This window comes from Natrix helvetica (assembly GCF_964273705.1).
Source record: "Natrix helvetica genome assembly, chromosome: 2".
Classification (NCBI taxonomy): domain Eukaryota; kingdom Metazoa; phylum Chordata; class Lepidosauria; order Squamata; family Natricidae; genus Natrix; species Natrix helvetica.
In genome coordinates this window covers 230,693,435-230,711,969 of record NC_138552.1, presented here as the reverse complement: position 1 = coordinate 230,711,969, position 18,535 = coordinate 230,693,435, and the positions used below count along the sequence as shown (strand labels likewise).

At 40.5% G+C, this 18,535-nt stretch overlaps 1 protein-coding gene across 2 annotated transcripts in view; it reads right to left on the bottom strand.

Moving 5' to 3' along the window:
• The window catches only part of LOC309385854 (uncharacterized protein), a 39,390-nt gene extending 29,452 nt beyond the window's left edge, over positions 1 to 9,938 (bottom strand). For both annotated transcript variants that reach the window (XM_081940622.1, XM_081940621.1), the window contains exons 1-3: positions 9,775 to 9,938; positions 1,932 to 2,008; positions 69 to 253 (exon numbers count right to left, since the gene is read on the bottom strand). In XM_081940622.1, coding sequence (XP_081796748.1) covers positions 69 to 253; positions 1,932 to 2,008; positions 9,775 to 9,820 — 308 coding nt within the window. In that variant the 5' untranslated portion in view covers positions 9,821 to 9,938. The remainder of the gene's footprint in view (positions 1 to 68; positions 254 to 1,931; positions 2,009 to 9,774) is intronic.
• Between the last annotated feature and the right edge of the window lie 8,597 nt (positions 9,939 to 18,535).

The window sequence follows — 18,535 nt, the reverse complement described above, 5'->3', positions numbered from 1 at the left end:
AACAGAAAGTCAGTAACAGATACTCTGACCCAGGAGGCTAAGACATGCGTAAAGGTCTAGTACTCAACCTTTGAAATGGGAGAAAGCGCTCCTGAGCTAACCAGCTTAGGGCCCTTTCTCTCTCTACATCCGTTGCTCCATAACATGAAGAACTTGGTTCATCTGGCAAATGACTGGGAGATTCCAAGAGGAAGCCATCTAGCTCCTGCAGCCTTCCTGTAAGTCGGTCATATTGCAATCTAAGAGGAAAAGCCTATGTAAAACACAGTTTAAAAAATTAGTTTGAAAGGCACATTTCAGATACAAAAGATAGGTAGAAAAAAAAGTATTCTGCTATATGATCTAAGACAAGTATAAATGAGAACATAGTCACAGGAATTCCAGTTTATATATCTGGAAAATGTTTTCAGAAAATACATTCTTTGTTTAGAAAATTTCTATGTTCTTTGATTCCAAGAACGTCTTCACAAAAAATGCAATTAATAAGGGAGAATTAGGTTTTCCCAATTAGAAACTGTATCATCAAGCTTACCTACTGTCAAGCATTAAATATTGGCAGCCAATTATTAGTGTTAATTTTCCAATTTGGGCAACTTTGAAATATACATATAGCAACTTTATTTGGATGGACAGTATTAAGATTTAAATAGACTAAAGCTCTAGTATCTCTAGAAACAATTACATCAGTTAGAAAACTAAAAAATGGAATCTCTTAAAAAAAATTCCCCATGCTAAGTTGACTCCATGGGGAAATCCAAGTTTAAAAACGGGGGGAAAGGATAATATGGAAAAATTGGATATAAGTGATTACGTTGACTGTGGACCAACTAATAGGAGAAAAAATGATTTTAAACACACTTTGTGTTAAAGAGATAATATCATCTGTCAGATATAACCCAATGGCAATATTTACAGTCATAACATTTGTTAACAACATTGTTTAAACCAGCAGTCTTTTCAACTTCTAAGACATTTGAAGATAGTTGAAAAACTTATTGAATCCTTTAAAACTAAAAAACGCTACCATTACTTTTTATAGATATATGTTATCAATAAATCAATTTAATATGCAGATACTAAGAAACACCTTGTGGTAAGATGGGTGGCCAATGAATTTTAATAAATAAATAAATAAATAATATAAATGAGTGAGTGAGTGGAAGAATTAGAAGTTCCCATATTGTCTAGACCAGGAGTGTCAAACTCGTGTCATCACATTGTTGTCAGGTGACACATCATTTTTCCCCTTTCTCTAAAATGGGGGTGGGGATGGCCAGCATGTGACGCATCCGGTCTGCAGACCGCAAGTTTGACACCTCTGGTCTCTAGACAATGGGAAAGTGTTCTAACTTCTATAACAGTGATGGCGAACCTTTTTGGCACCGAGGGCCAAAAAAAGAGAGAGTGCATGCATGCATAGCACCGAGTGCCGAAAAGGGAGCACTTCACACGCACTTGTCTAGGCTGCAACAAGGAAGAGGAGCTGTCCAGGGGGCATGTGTGTGCCAGATAATGAACTTCCAGTTTCTGGCACGCAGATGTGTGCCAGCCAGCCAGCAAATCTTCTAGTTACTGCCGGAAGCATTGATCAGCTGGCCAGCGTGCATGCTCACACTGGAAAATTCCAGCATGTTTCCGGTTTCCGGCACTGCTGCACACACAAAGGCCAGCTGATTGTCACATGCACATGCACACCAAAAAACCAGGAGAGGAATGGGCAACGCCATGCGTGCCAAGCAACATGGTTCCACGTGCCACTTTGGACACACGTGCCATAGGTTCGCCATCACGGTTCTATAGCAACAAGATCAATGGATTTTACATTATGACTTATACAATAAAAATACTTAAAATTTATCGGTATGTCCTTCTGACCAAAAACAATATTCTAAGCCCAGATAGCAGCAGGCAAAATAGTGAATTCTACTCACAGGCAGAGCTAGGAAAGCATTAAAAAAATCCAAAAAGATGTCATCATAAGTCAACCGTTCTTCTAGAAGCTCATATTCTAAAATAAACAAATCAAAGTCTTATGAACAGTAAATTTAAGTTTACAGCCTGCAAAGATTTCCGCAACTTTGCAAGTATTATTGATGTCCGTAAGAAATATCACATCTCAAAAGTTGCAGAGATAATTTAATCAAAGCTCGTTCTAGCCAATGTTCAGGGCACTTTAAACCTAAAAATTAAGCATTCTCAAATATCAATTTGCAGGAACAGATTAAGTATTTATCAGCTTTAAATGGCAAAAACTACTTGGAAGGATTGATAGCTGTTTGTAGGATCCATCCATCTATCCAGAATCAACTCAACCATAATTTACAGTTAAATTAACCCAATTATATCAGTTTACACAACACTCTGAGGCATAAACTAACCACATGACCTGATTACTACAGTAGTTTAAAATGTAATTGTTAGGTATGTGTGGTCTTTTGAAAATCAGGAAGTTTGCAGGTATTATGTAGAATAAATAACCTCTTTGCTGCCTTTGGGGGCCAACTGGAACGACCTTCCTGCAGGAACTGAAGAATCTGGACATGAGGATTTTGTTCAAGCACCACCAAGCGCATAAAGTTGTGTGTGGTTAAAATTACATTTTAAGCACATTACAGTCTTTCCAATATTTTTAAGGCGGTTCTAGTATTCGTTAAGAAATTTTAACAGAGTAACTTCAAAAAAAAAAGAGATTCTTTTTATAAAAAATTGAGATAAACATTTTGAATACTCCCACGAAGAAAGTGAGAATAGAGCAATCCATCCGTCTCGCTAAGCAAAAAAAATAAAAAATCCAGTAAAAGTAAATAGTAACAAGCGCTGCAGCAATGCACGGGGAAAGCGATGATTCTTCTCTATAGCAACAGAATTTATTCGCTTTCAAATAGCAGGGCGGATTTGGCCAGGCGTCTGTTTCGTGCCTTCCCTCGTCCAAGATTATTCACTGAATTTCATGCCTGAGCCAAGATTTAAAAAGAAAACTTTTCCCGCGTCTAAGCAGCTGACCGCGCTGGTTCACTTTAACACACTAGCAGACAGGTCAATTCCTCCCATTTGCTTGTATACCACCTTTGGTCTGCAGGGGTTAAACTGAGAGTGTGTCTAGCTACGGTAGAAAAAGTTGGGGATATTTTTTTTTTCGGCTTGAGTTTTCTTTCCGTTCCTTTCCCGCGCAACTCGAGAATCGGCCCCGCGTCCCGTTCTCCCGCCTGGAGCGAAGGTCGCCTTTCCGGACGGCCACGCGAAAACTCCGGTCCAGGGCGAACCCCGCCAGCGCGCTTTGGTAGTCAAGGGCCCGCAGGTGAGGGGAGGGCGAAAAGACCCCGGATGAAGACGCTTCGCAGCGTCCAAGAACGCAGCCGAGGGAAAGGGCTTGGCTGTTGCCTTGCGAGGCAAAATGGGGGCGGGGGGATTTAATAGCATCTGGGGTCTTCCCTTCCCCTCCGCGAATCGAGGAATTCGCCAACGGAGCTATGTCCCGGGATCTAGAAGAGAACGCTTTTCTTTTGGATTTCCCTAGTTTTCTTCAAAGTCAACCCCCCCCCCCCAATACACGCACCTCCCGCCAGAACCCATTTGCAAACCAGAACCTCTTTCGCAAGCGATTTCTTTTGCATAATAAGAATACTGGAATTATAGAAGGGTGTAATCCGCTTTTATGATGCAGCTCCCTATTTGCTTGCTTAAGAAATTATGGAGAGAAATATCCAATCTCCTGCCCATCCAGGTAATAAATAAGGTCAGAGGGAGTCCCAACTCAGAAGAGTCAAAAAGGAAGACCTGAATCTTTTTTTTAATTTTTTTGTTAAGATTCTCCCACTGCTGTGGAAGAAAGAGCTGGAGCATGCAAATCCCCAAGAGTTTGCATTTGGAGTTAAAGAATAAATAAGAGAAGTTTAAGACCGATGGGACAACTTAGTTTGGGGTGTTGTGTGAACCTTGCTCCTGTACTAGCTTATAATTCAGTGGCCAAGCAGGATGCGCACATACAGCCAATAATACAGAAAGAACTTCAGCAGTAATGCCATGAAGCCTGATCATAGCAGTGTGCCTTTTAATGTATTAATTTTTGGTCCTGGAAATACCACATTTTTGGAAGTAACCACCTTCTACCCAGAAGCAGCAGGAAAATATGGACAGAGCACTCTCCATTTGACAGAGTATCTGTGACTATTTGCTGTTGATAAATGGTCATCCAAGAAGACCCTAAGTCATCTGTATTGTGGTAACCTGGCTAAACAGTTCAGTAGGAAATAAAAACAATTGCAGTTCCTAAAAACATGCATGTCCTCTTCTTTTGATCAAAGGGCTCTTCTGCACAGCAACCTTAAGCTATTTGTCTCCTGTGCTGAAAATGAATATTAAAGATGAAATTAACTAGCTGGAAATGAATTAAGAAATTGCTCTTAAATTTTTTCTCCATTTGTCAAAGATGCTGGTCAAGTATTCTGTTCAGATGGCAAGTTACTGTGAAATAAGTACCAACTTCTTTTCTTTCTATGGTTTTCTTTGAGGAGGTTATATATGTGGCCCTCTCTGTTGACTCCCCTTTGTACTTGATACTTATATATCCAACACATCCACCACAGATCTGGTGGAAAACACACAAAAAAGGAACGGTTTTATTTTCTTCCTTTGACTTGAATTACAAAGGGACACTGGCAGGTCTTTTTCAAGTTCACCTAATTAAAAAAGAAAGAGGTCCAAGTCTCAGGGTCCACTGATGAACTTGTAAACAACAACCAAATATAGTAGCTTTACACCATTCAGATGGAGCCTCTGTTCAGGATGGACTGAGGCAAGTTGAAGACAGCATCATATACCCTGGTCTTGAGAAATAGTTAGTGGGCTGTCCTTACACTGGAGCAAGTAGGACATGTGGATGAGCCCCGAAATAGATGATAAACAAGCATGTATGAGTTAATGGTTGGAGCTCAAGATGTGTTAGCCTCAGATCACACAGATCAGGCTGAAAATGTATATTTATGGTGTTCATTAAGGACCCTTCCTGTGTTTTTCTCTATAGTAAGAACTGTGGGAGTGATTTCAAGAAGAGTATTAAGGAGCATGATGGATCACTCAGGTCCATGGAAAAGAGATGCTGTAGTAAAAGCAGAGACAGCTTTGACAGGAGTGCTCAACCATAGACAAATTTCACACATTATAGTAAAAGAAGAATGTGTTTCTTTTTCGTTTAACCTTAATATGAACAATCCTGAACTCTAATATGTAAACCAGAATTTATGGTAGGAATGACATTTCATAGCATTCTTAAATCCTCCCAGTGACTACTGTTAATGTTACACAGGATGTCTTGAACAGATATGGATTGCTTTAATGTTATATGAATTTTTCTAAAACCTATAGTTGCAAATAAATGTTTCAATGTAATAAAAATACCCATGTATGTGTGTGAGAGAAAAAAGAGTGTCAGATCAGTGAAGTAGGGATTAAGGGCAGGCACACTCAAAAAAAATGGAAAAGATGCTTTGGATTTTGCACATTGCCCTTACTATATATTAAAGCAATTTTTACAGATGCCAGGCTTACCATATTTATTGTCCAAATATATAAATAATCTCTTTAAGCAATAGGCAACAGGGAATCGTGTCAACTCATGATTTTACCACACCGCCCCTTACAACTCTTGGAAGGCCACTCATAAACAGCAGCTGCAGCTTTAATAAGGTTGCCTATCCCTGATTTGTGACTTACCATAGTAAGAAACAAAGTATGACATAGTGGTTGTTTTGTTATTGGAGTGATGCTATAACTTTGTTTTTAATTCGGGTGAAAGCTTCAGAACAATTACTTGCTCTTTCTACAGGGGGGGGGGACACAGTTGTTGCCTGGAAAAATAGCCATTTTTGTAGATTCACTGCTTAGAGTATTGCAGTTCAAGAATGTGATAGTTCATTCACTGATTTAGTGCCGCGACTTCAGCAGTCATTAAAATTGGAAGTAGAGCAAGAAAATCTTCACTGTATTAAAGAAAGGAAAGCAAGATTCAACTGACCCTGAAATAGGAAAAAGACCCGAGGCTGTGAATAATAGCAAATGAAGCAATTCATACTATTCTGGCTGCAGAGGACATTATCAGCTCAGATATTTAGTGCCAGTATTTTAGGTTGTTTGGCTATCAAGGAGCAGAGAGTTCACAGGAGGCTTGCAGTTGACTTCATGACCTTTGCTGCCAGGAACAAAAAGAGCAATATACAAACATCAAATTCTGCTGGTGTTCTGGAAGCAAATACTCAGCTAATTTGCCACTAAATGTTAACTAGGTATAGGAAGTTAAAACCCACCCTAGAACAATGAAATATCCTGGGAAATATTGAAAAGGCAGAATATTATATTTCCCTGGATAAAAAATGGAGAAACGTGTTTTAGGCAGGAAACGACTCTCTCTTAATAGCCCCCACCTTTGTCAATGGGCCATTAGAATGCCTGAGCCAGTTTATTCTACATAATAAAGATTTCCCCCTTCAGCTCCAGGGTGATGGAATTAAGGCATGATAGTATTAGCCCCTTACCCACCTCACCACGGCAATGCTCAACCAAACTTGGACTCAAAACACAGCCTAGAAAGTTGCCCCTGCATGGTCCCATGAGAGTCTGACAACCAATAAGAATACAAGCTCAATATCAAAGGCCAGAGAGGGTATAAAGCCAGGAACGATTTTTTCTTCTTCACCTAACATCTGGAAGCATGTGATCCCCCTTTTCTGTTCAGGAGCTTAAGCCATGTGATCCGGTCCACCATTAAACCATCTTTTCAAGCAGCCTCCATGTTTCCAGTGTCTTTTTTCCCACTTGGAACTGAACCCAGAAGGACATCTCTTCCAACATAGGTTGTGGAATATGGACCAGAGATCACTTTGTAGGTGGTATCTGAAGCAGAGGTTCTGCATACTAAATCAGACAAATACTTTTTTAAGGCACTTGGCAAATTGTTGTGCAGGTAAGTTATGAACACTATTTTTGACAGTATGAATCCTGCAGGATGACACCTAGATGCACTTTAGAATTGTACTGAAAGGTGAAGAACCATGCCATGATGCAGGAGAGGAAATGGGGTGTTTTTTCAGCTTTTGCTGTCATTTGAGGAGATGGTTGTGTATTTCACTGAACACGAATTCATTATTTTAGATTCTCACCAAATAACCCTTTGTGGCCTTCACTGATACAAACACCTATTTTGTAAAGCTGTGCTGTTGAGGTCAGTGTTCAACCCTCTATGCCAGTGGTGGGTTACAACCGGTATGCTCCGGTACAGCCTGCCCGCCTGCGCTCCTTACCAGTATTTGAGCTCTTCCGCGCTTCCTCACACGAAGCGTACAGTGCCTGCTCTACACTCCGCTGAGCAGCTGGAGCATCGCGGAGGTGCCGGGGAGCATCGCAGGAGGTAAGGACGCATGTGTGCACTGCACACGTGCTGCACGCTTTCATGTGATGGATGCGGGGCCCCGTTGCACCGTACCAGTTGCACTAGGATCCGAATCCACCACTGCTCTATGCTATACAGCAATGACTGTCAATTACAGTAAGTCAGCTAATCTAACACAGGAGTCCCTAATTCTTTTCAAGTCATTTTGGGGATATTGAGAACTTCCATTTAGCATTTCATAAAATGGCTTCCACAATAAGCATGAGGGTCATTCAGCAGGTATCTTATTGCTACCAGTATATTCCTTGATTTTCAAGTTTCATTTCTGCTTCTTTTGTAATTTCTTAGAAATCTTCTAATTTTCTAAATATGTGGGAAAAGTAAAAGTTTGTGCAATGTTGCTGGAAAAATCCAAATGTGAAGAGGAAATAGAGAGGAAAAGCTGAAATAGAAACAAAACTAATAAGTAGAAATCAGTTTCTTTTCAAGACAATGGCTTCCAAAAAAAATCCCAATTCAAGAAAAAAGCACAAATAAAAGCAAGACCAAGACCAGGTACACAGTCTATGGAGAACATTTTACATGGGAAGTAAAATAATACATGTTGGAAATCTCACACCATAAACAAACGTGATACAGTTGTAGAATGTAGAAATGCTTAGAATCTGGAAAGAGTTTCAATCAAAAATAATCTGTTATAAAACATCAAAGAATCCTCTACACATTCAGACTGAATGGAGGATACCTTATGAAATAATGGGAAACCTTAAGCAAAAACTAATTCACAGAAAAGAAAATCCATATAAGCACCTGGGATATGGAAGGATTGTGCATCACAGAATTGACACATAAGAGGCCATATAAATGCATGGAAGGGACAGTTTCAATCAGAGCACAACACTCGGTAGGCATCAAGGAAGTCAGAGTGAGAGACCATATGAGTGCTCAGAATGGGAAACAGATTGTGGCAGAGCTTAAAATTCATCTTCGGATTCATTTATTCAGGGAAGCCACACTGGATGCTTGCAGCGTAAATACAGTTTAGATGGAATGTGTTATTTGTAAGACAGAGAACTCACATAGGAGAAAAATTGTGTAAGCGCTCAAATTATGGCAAGGATTTGTGTATCATAACTGAAAAAAATATGATTGATCTTATTGAACAAAGAAAGTACCGTATATAGAAGTTTAGAATGTGAACAGAATTTGTTTCTATGTGTGAGAGTGCCTTAACCATCATGACTTAATGATGGAAATTTCTGGCCCTGTTACATTTGTAATTCAAGGACTACCTTTATTGTTGCCAAGAAAATTGCATGGATGAGTCCATATAAATTGACTCAGGAACTGAGTTGAATGACAAGAATGTAGTAATTACTTTGACCTTTATGTAACTAATATTCAATGAGTCAAAATAGAATATGGAATTTTGTTATATTCTTCGTTACTCTTGTTTATTCAAGTGCATCCTTATTTTCATCTCAGAAGCAGGCAACCTTTTTGCACCCTCGAGCAGCGCATCATTTTTGAGGCAAAAATATCTGAAGGGCAAGTAAATAAGGCCCACATCATGCCTAAGGACCCTGTGGTGATTTTCCTTTTTTTCATTTTTCATTTAAGTGGAAACGTAAGTTATTCTTTGTTTTTAAACTATTGTCAGGTTATTCATTTGTTATGATTTTCCTCTGATTCCATCTCAAACTGGCAGGAAACTGCCAATAGTTTTCAATATTTCATCCCCTCTGTCATTCAGTAGCAGTCAAAAGTTTGCAAAAAAAAAGGGGGGGGGATGAAGCATACTGAAGACTATATCAGAAGATGTAGCTGCCATGGGCTTTTAAAAGGGAAATAACATGGGCAATTGCTCAACAGCTATCCACTGGGATTGACTTTTCCCCCAAAGGGGCATCCCTTTTGGGTATCCAAAATTAGAGTATATCGGAAGATGTCTACACCTCCAGCAACAACCAGCAAACCATGGCTGTTCTATGCAAGGCTAAGCAGAGTCAACTAACACTTGGATAATAGACCACCAGGACAACTCAAAGCCATTAGCTAAATTGGAAAGGCAAAAGGAAAGTCACAGAAGGCTGTCAGCAATTCCATATTGCTGCCAAGAAACGAACATGAATATGTCCACGTAGATACAGGAGCTATGAGGAATGTAACTTTTATGTACACTGACAGCCTATGTACCAAGACAAATTCCTGGTGCATCCAATCACACTTGGCCAATAAAGAATTCTATTCTAAGCTCCGTTAGAAAGTTCTTACTGTTATATCAAACAATATTGAAAAGAGAAACTGCAACAGATACCTTTGGGCTACAGGTCATGTGTCTTGCATTTTGAAGATCTGTAGGTACATTATTGAGACAAAATTATGCTAACCTGTCCCTGGAGACTTTGCTCTGGAACTTTCTTCTGTTTTGTGCATTTCCAGGAGGATGGTATCCACAATTTCTTAACCGTGTTTCTTCCTCTCCTGTTTCCTTCCTTACTCCTAACAGAAGCTTAGTTTACTGGCTAAGTATATACAGTTGGCTACAACTGAGTCACTGGGTGGGGCAAGTTTCTCAATCTCACCTGGCACTTATTTGTCCCCAGGTAGAAAATAAGTTCCTCCTCCTATCAAACAGCAATTGTAAACTAAGTGACAGCTTAATGGATGGCAGAGCTCCACTTACTTCTTACTTCTGGGTATTATTTAACAAGTCTACAAAATACTCTTAAGAGTACAATGATTCTAGGCAGATCTACACAGAAAGGTAATCTGCTTTTATTTCAAACATAAGTCATCAATATTGCTCATGATAACTAGAGTTTCTAGGTTTGTTGCCTAGAATACCTTTATGTAAGTTGGTTGGATGTGGTGCAGTTGTTTCCACAATAATAACTGTATTGAATGTTGGGTTCATAACAGATTTTATCTTAAGAGCCTGTTAATAGAGTGTCTTGGCAAACATTTGTAAGGACATTTTTTTATCAGCCATATCAAAGCAGCTTTTCAGAATTATGACTTCCTTGTGGAACAACTATTAAGTTATTTTTGGGAGCATCCCTATATGAGTATAGGATTACAATTTAGGAAGTAAACTCTCTTTCTTTTTGATTTTGTATTTTAAGTTTGAAATTAAAATAACAATTTTATTTTTTTTAAAAAACAGTCAAGCCATATTGTGGCTTATTGTGATACTACAAACATAATAGTGTAAAGGACTTTGAAAAGACAGCTATCCCACTAGAACAGCGATGGCGAACCTTTTTTGACTCGCGTGCCACAAGTGGTGGGAGCGCAGGGGGGTCGTGTGTGGGCGTGCCGCACCCATAATGCAATGCGCGACCTCCCAGTGTGCATGCGCACACAACAGGCGCTTCCCCCCATTTTTACATGCTTTTTTCACCCACCCCAGGCTCCAGAGGCTTTATAGGAGCCTGGGGAGGGCGAAAAGAGCCTCCCCTGCCCCCCGGAGGCCCTCCGGAGGCTTCAGGGACTGTCCACAGGCTTCCCTGAAGCCTTCGGAACGCTTAAAACGACCCTCCGAGCAAACCGGAAGTGACTTCCGGTTTGCTCGGAGGGTCGTTTTGAGCGCTCTGAAGGCTTCAGAGACCGTCCAGAGGCTTCCTTGAAGCCTTCGAAATGCTTAAAACGACCCTTCTGGTTTGCTCGGAGGGTCGTTTTAAGCGTTCCGAAGGCTTCAGGGAAGCCTCCGGATGGTCCCTGAAGCATCCGGAGGATCTCCAGTGGGGGGAGGCTCTTTTCGCCCTCCGCAGGCTCCTATAAAGCCTCTGGAGCCTGGGGAGGGCGAAAAATGGTGAACTCAGCTGGCCAGCACGTGCATGCACGCTGGCCAGCTGACAGGGCAGCAACTCGCGTGCCCTGACAAGTGGCTCCGTGTGCCACCTGTGGCACGTGTGCCATAGGTTCGCCATCACTGCACTAGAACAACCTAGATCAGCGGTCACCAACTGGTGGTCCATGAGAAAATTTTGGTGGTCTGCAGAAAAATTATTTGCATTTTTTATATTGCATTAAATTGGGGGTCCTCAAACTACAGCCCCTGGGCAAGATATGTGCAATGAATGTTTGTGTTGCTGCAGAGAGTCTCCCCCTTTGTTTTTTTTTTTTATGTGGGTCAGAGGGAGGAAGAAATTCCGACTTCGGCTCTGCTTCAAACTCCTGGTGCGGGGCTTTGGGCAAAGGCTACAAGGAAGTGCCGCTGGTGGCGAAGAGCCGGAGGGCCTTGTTCCAGTAGGACGGCATCATGGCCTAGAACTGGCTGACCATCTCAGTCCGCTGAGCCTCCAGGCACCGGTATCTGGCCTTGCACTCCGGCAGGTCTTCCCTCTGCTTGAAAAGCCTATGCTCATAGTTCTTCTGCTGAGCCTCCTTCTCGGTCAGATCCAATTTGAACTGAACTGTTTTGCCAACTCTTTCTCATAATGGCTGCTTAACTCCAACAACTGCTTCCTGTTGGGGCCCTAAAGAGCCCTGGTGGGAAGGCGAGGAGTGGCTGGGAGATGAGGGGCAAGTAGAGGCTGGCGAGGCGCCCCTCGATGTGAGTGACATTGAGTTGGCCATGCCTACCCAGTCACATGACCACCTAGCCACGCCCACCCACCCAGTCATTAGGCAGATCATATTAATGGTCCATGGGATTTAAAATTATGAATTTAGTGGTCCCTGAGGTCCGAAAGGTTGGTGACCCCTGACCTAGATAATCTTCTTTGAACCAGTAAGAAAGAACAGGGCAAGAAACTGAAACACCAAACACCAAAAGGTACCACTATCTATCGAGTTTGCATGTAGTAAATCTTGTCCATAAATGACTGTTTTTCAAGGAAATTTCACCTACTGCAGACTCCAATAAAATAACCAGTAAATTTAATTTTTACATTAGCTGTAGAAGAAACATAATGATGATATTGTGCTATTTTTATTAGCTTAAAGAAACAAAAAAATATTTTTGTTACCCTGTTCTTATAAAAGAAGTATTTTACTCCAGAATTAGATTATCTATCTATGAAACATCTCCTTATTCTGCTTTGGCAAAACACATATTGAAACACCACCAGTAGGTGGCATTCTTGAAGTCTCAGTGTAAGGTTTTCTCTTGTCACGTCCTTTATTAATTTACAAACTCGCTTTAAAAGTGCCTTTTGTCCTGAATATTACAATTTGATAGGTAATACTGATTTTCAAACAAGCAGTTTCCTGAAACTTTGGGCACAGTCCACAATGCCTCACTATATCTGTCACTGAAAGCTATATTTCAATGTGACTCAAATGCAAGGAATAGTCCAAAGATGCTCATTTTAGTTGATCATTCGGTTTTAAAAATGGCTTTTGATGCCAATCTTAAAAAATACCAATGTGTGATGTGTCATTTACATTCATTTTTCCCGGTCCATTTTTTCCTTAAGATTATATTCAGAATTTCTCCTTACCCTTTATCCATTGAGTCTCTGAATAGTTTATCCTAAACCAATAATATTTTAGATTTATTGTCTTATGCATAAGCATGTTTAACCAAAATATACATATTGTTTTTAAGCATATCATCATTCTCATCCATTTTTGAATCATAAAACAGCTATAACTTGGACCATTTAGTACATCATAGCATGCAGCCATCACCAAACAATGAATTTCCTATTTTCATACACACCCACAACAGTCTAAATAAGATGTAACATACATTTTAGCCTTCACATTCACAATTACTCCTTCAGTTTCTGAATGTATTCACCAACTCTACAAAATCAGATCACCTTTGTTTTGATCTATTACATTCTTTTTTAACTTTAATTTTACATACACCCAACATAATTACTTTTTTCATTTCATTTGTTAATTCATACTATTTATAATTTACTTCTTTTATATTCCTTTTTTCAATTTTCCATAATTCTAAGAGAAATCAGTTGTTTCAAATAAAAACAAATCCAGTTCAATAACAAAATTGAGACATTTCTTATGGCATTTCTGCCAAATCATACTAAAACTAAAACTGATTCAAAATAATATTTACTTCAATGTCTATGGAGATTCTCAGTCATCCAGGTCATGGTTGTCCCAAAGGTGTTTTTTCAAGAGGCAACTGAACTTTCTGGTTTTTCTTTGAAGACGTTTCGCTTCTCATCCAAGAAGCTTCAGAGCTTCTTGGATGATTGGTGAAATGTCTTCAAAGAAAAACCAGAAAGTCCAGTTGCTTCCTGAAAAAACATCTTTGGGACAATCTTTACCTAAAATACAAGAAAGCTCGAACAGAAAAGGTAATGACATAAATTGTATCAATCCTACATACTGTATTTTGATGCTTCCACAATGAATTAAATATGTGAATTTCATATTCCTAGGATAAAAAAATTCTGAAGAATTTCACACAGGAAAATGGATCTAACAATATAGTAAGAAGAACAAAAGACACGTGTTTGGTGTTAGAAATTAAGGTTGTACTTTATTGAAGAAGAGTAACTTAATGGGCAAAACAAACACAGTTTGTTCACCAGATTATGCAAAATATGTATACTGACAGTGTAACTGTTACATAATTAGGTACCACTAATTCGCATATCCCAAACTCTTCTCAAGTACTTTGACCATCTAATGAGAAGGAAGGACTCACTGGAGAAGAGCCCAATGCTGGGAAAGATTGAATGCAAAAGAAAAAGGGATGACAGAGAATGAGGTGGCTGGATGGAGTCACCGAAGCAGTAGGTGTGAGTTTAAATGGACTCCAGAGGATGGTAGAGGAAAGGAAGGCCTGGAGGAACATTGTCCATAGGGTCACAATGGGTCGGACACAACTTCACAACTAACAACAAAGCTCTTCATCTCTTCTAACAATCTGATGATTTGCACTTTATGCTCAGTTATGCTTTATGCTTTAGTATATTTTGTCATCTTAGCAAATTGGGTTTTTTCAATAAACTGTGGTTAACAACCCATGGTGTATGATATACAAGTTCCATCAGTGCATCACATATAGTAACTGTACTGGGAAGGGTACTACATTTCTCTAGTTTCCTGCTTCAACAAGGTCTGACATTTGTTTTACCACAGCAATAACACTTATATACTGTTTCATAATGCTTTATAGTACTCTCTTAGCGGTTTACAATATCAGCATATTGTAAACCAGCAATCTGGATCCTCATTTTACTGACCTCGGAAGGATGGAAAGATTGAGTCAACCATGAGTGGGTCAGGATCGAAGTCCTGGGAGTGGGCAGTTTGTCTGAAATACAGTGTTCTAACCACTGCACCACCACAGGTCGTATATAAGTTTTACAATACTTATATATTGCCCAGCTCATATGACTCCAAATGATAAGAATATAGAAAATGGCATTAAGAAATCTACAAACTCTTTGTGAAAAACAAAGGTTGGGAACCATCTAAGATCAGAACTTGCCAAGCTATTTTCCCTTTTGTTTACAAAGATAAAATGTCTTTTGGACAAATCTTCAAAACCTCTTAATAATTATTTTAGCAATGATTTCATGCAGCTCCACCTGATTGGTTAAAAAGCAAGTTAGGTAAGGTGATGAGAAACTAACTTTAGGAGAATAAACAACTGGGTAATAATTGTCATTTGTAACTAAGGATAAAGCCAAGCAGATTATTTGGAATTCTTTCAGCCTATGTGCCATTCTAAGCCTTTCAGCATCAAAATATATCTGAGTCACAAGGCTGGTGGTTATATTTAAGGTTACACATATCTCATATATATGAATTATTTCCACCAGGCTTGAAAATGCTTTCCACTAAATATGTTGCCTTAATTGCCCATTTCCTCATATTTCAAATGGCCCTTTCTCCCCCTTCTCTTCTCTCAGACCATTCACTTGGGATCCCAACAGCTAACTCATCAACTCAAATATCATTGAATCTTACAAAAAAAAGGAGGGGGGAAGACTGGGGAGCTCCTTGAACTTTAGAACAGGCAAGCACTCAGATTCCCTTTCTTGGCTTGAGGATGCTTTCTCTCTCACCCTACTCTGTAACCCTTCTTTCTGTCCCTGCGTTTATTTATAAACTTCATCAATAATTGAGAGACTGCCTGCATGTGCATCTCTTGATGTGGTCCCTGACATTTCCCCATCTTAAGATGCTTATTTGGGTTAGCAAAGCATTTAATTTTCTCCCTTTGACTTGTAAGGAACATTAGAATCAACAGCCTGGAATAAATCAAGAAGTCATCCATAATCGTACTGGAAAGCAACTTATTCTCTGTGGCTCACTGACCCACCTTTCTCAGAACATTGAACAAACAGGTTAAAAGTTCAGCATTGTTTCCAGATCTCTGCTGCAGGAAAATATATTGTTATACTTTATTCCTCTCTGACTTAGCTGAGTATTTCCAATTTTATGAAATACATTTAATACCAAGTACTTCTGATTATGTAAAATGAATCTAATAGCAACACATACTTAACATGAAATCCATTTTATGGAATAACAGGTAAAGCTTTGAAATTGTTCACTGCAAGAAATGCCCCTTAATTCACTTCTTAGTAGCCATTCAGTGTTCTTGCACTCGGATGGGTCATAATAATTTTCATAGGGTATTTTCAGAAAACACTTTTAACAAATCTGTCTATCCCTTGGTCTGCCCGATACCACTTTTCTGCCAAAGCAGTCAAGGAAGTTTATTGGCGTTAAAAAAAAAAATTCTCTGATAAACTTCTTCGGAAGCAGAGATATTGCTTCTGATCTTCTGACCGTCTTCCATAAGAGCAACAAGCAGCAGGAGAAAGGCTCTAGAGAGGCTGAAGCAAATAACAAGCTGGGTGATGATATCATAATAAGAACATGCTCAGGGGAATGGAAAACCAGTTCACTGAACATTACATGAATTATCAAAACAGCTTTGCAAAGCCTTGGACAAGGAAGGCTGAAGATGATCTGGGACACTTGCTGCCTCTTGTTTGCCTAAGGATTTGAGACTAAGAGGCAACGGATGGATGAATAATACTGATTTGTATCTTTTGGGCTGCCCTCAATATCTGGGCAGACTTTCTAAAGATTTTGAATCCTTAACAAAACACTCCAAGTTGCCTGTCAAGGAAAAAAAAGGAGTAGGAATGTTCTGTAAAGCAAATATGCAGAATGTAGAGATATTAAATTTCAGTTCCTATAATCAGATCAGATGGGAATTATATGAGTCAAAGAACATCCCATTTGAGGGCATTAGATGAAATAACAGAGTTGGAAGGGCCCTCGGGGATCTTCTAGCCCAACCTTCCTGCTCCAGCAGGAGACCTTGTGCCATTTCAGGCAAATGGTTGTTCAATCTCTTCTTTAAAATCCTCCGTGTTGGAGCACCCACATTAGCCATGAAACAATTTCTGGAGGCAAGTCATTCCACTGATTACTTGTTCTAATTGTTAGGAAAGTTCTCCTTAATTCTAGGTTGGTTTCTCCTTGATTAGTTTCTATCCGTTGCTTCTTGTCCTGCTTTCAGGTGCTTTGGAAAATAGGTTGATCCCCTCTTCTTTGTGGCAGCCCCTTAGATATTGGAATCCTGTTGCCCCAGGGAGAGATGGAGAGAAGGCTTTCTTGCCAAATCAACTATATTCAGAGATAGGATTGTGAATCCTATGCTTTTTGCACCTGAGATGCCAAGCTAAAACTCCATTCACATGTACAATTGGATTTACTATCCAATACTTGTTAAAAGGTGGACAATTTGTAATACCACAGTCCCGATTTTGGGTTTTTTTTTTCTTTCATTTTGCCTATCCTCAGAAAGGAGATGAGTTTTTTTTCAGGGCTTATTTCCTTTGTTGGAGATTGCATTATTTCTCTGCACATATAAGCAGTTTTGACCTTGGATCAATAGTGAGACAGAAAAGGGAGAAAGTCTTTACATCCATCCCATAGGAGCCATGGTGGTGCAGTGGTTAGAATGCAGTAGCATTGCATGCTAATTCTGCTGATTGCCAGAAGTTTGATTCTCACCTGCTCAAGGTTGATTCAGCATTCCATCCTTCAGCTGCACTAGGCTAGAAAGCAAGAAAATGTTGGGTTCTAGTCCAGTGGTGGATTCCGCTCCCTGTCACTAGTGATACGCTACACATGGGACCGGGAGTCCTAGTCATGCACATACATGCACACGCCAGTGCCCCTGCAACACCCAACTGCTCGGTGGAGATTGCGCAGGCATTGCACGCTGTACGCATGTGCGCAATCGGTTGGTTTCATTAGAAACAGGTATGGAACGCAGGCGGGCGGGTGGGCCAAACGAGCCACCGTACTGGTATGGTGGCCGCTGCTCTTGGCTACTACCGGTACAGCTGTACCGGGCCATACCAACCGGAACCCACCACTGTTCTAGTCCCACGTTAGCCATAAAATAGCACTATAGCACTTAGCAATAGGACTTATTGTTAGATCTGGGCAACGAGAGAACAGACTGCGGACACGAAGTGACTTAACAGCTCTTTATTAGTAGTAGTAGTGATCCAGCTTGCTCTGTGGTCGGAGGGTTCCCCTTTTATAGGACTCGGGTACGCCTCTCGACCAATCAGGGCGATACCTGTTTCCCGCTGTAGCAGCGGACCAGAGAGGAGACTTTCCACGATATATGTTAATATCTAACACCCCTCCCCTCTTAGACGGAACATTGCAGTTAGTTATGTAGTCCTTAAGGTATGTTGGCGTTTGCCTTACTCGGGTGGAGCGTCTCAGTTCGGGTTGGTCAGAAGTAGTTGCAGGATTGGTTTCTTTCTCTGTTTCGGGTTCGGGGGTTTTCAGGCTTTCGTTACTTGGGCGTTCGGGGGTCTGCTCGCTTACGTTGCTTGGGAGTTGTTCCGTTTCGCGCTCGGCCTCTTGTTCTGTCCTGGGTTCGCAGGTGTCGTAGTTCTCTGTGTTGGGGCTCTCGAGTGGCTGACTTTGCATAGGTGGGTAGCTCTCGTTCTCGGTTCGTAGATCTGAGTGTGCCAGGCGACCCCGAAGTTGATCGATGTGCCTTTTCCAGTTCCGCCCATCTTCCAGTTCTAACAGATACGATCGTGGACCCGTGATGCCAATTACCCTTGCCGGCATCCACAATGTCCCCCCTGCATAGTTGTGGGCGTATACTGAATCCCCTATGCTAAAGCTCCGAATTTTGCTTGTGGAGTCTGGGGGCGTTGTGGCAGAGTA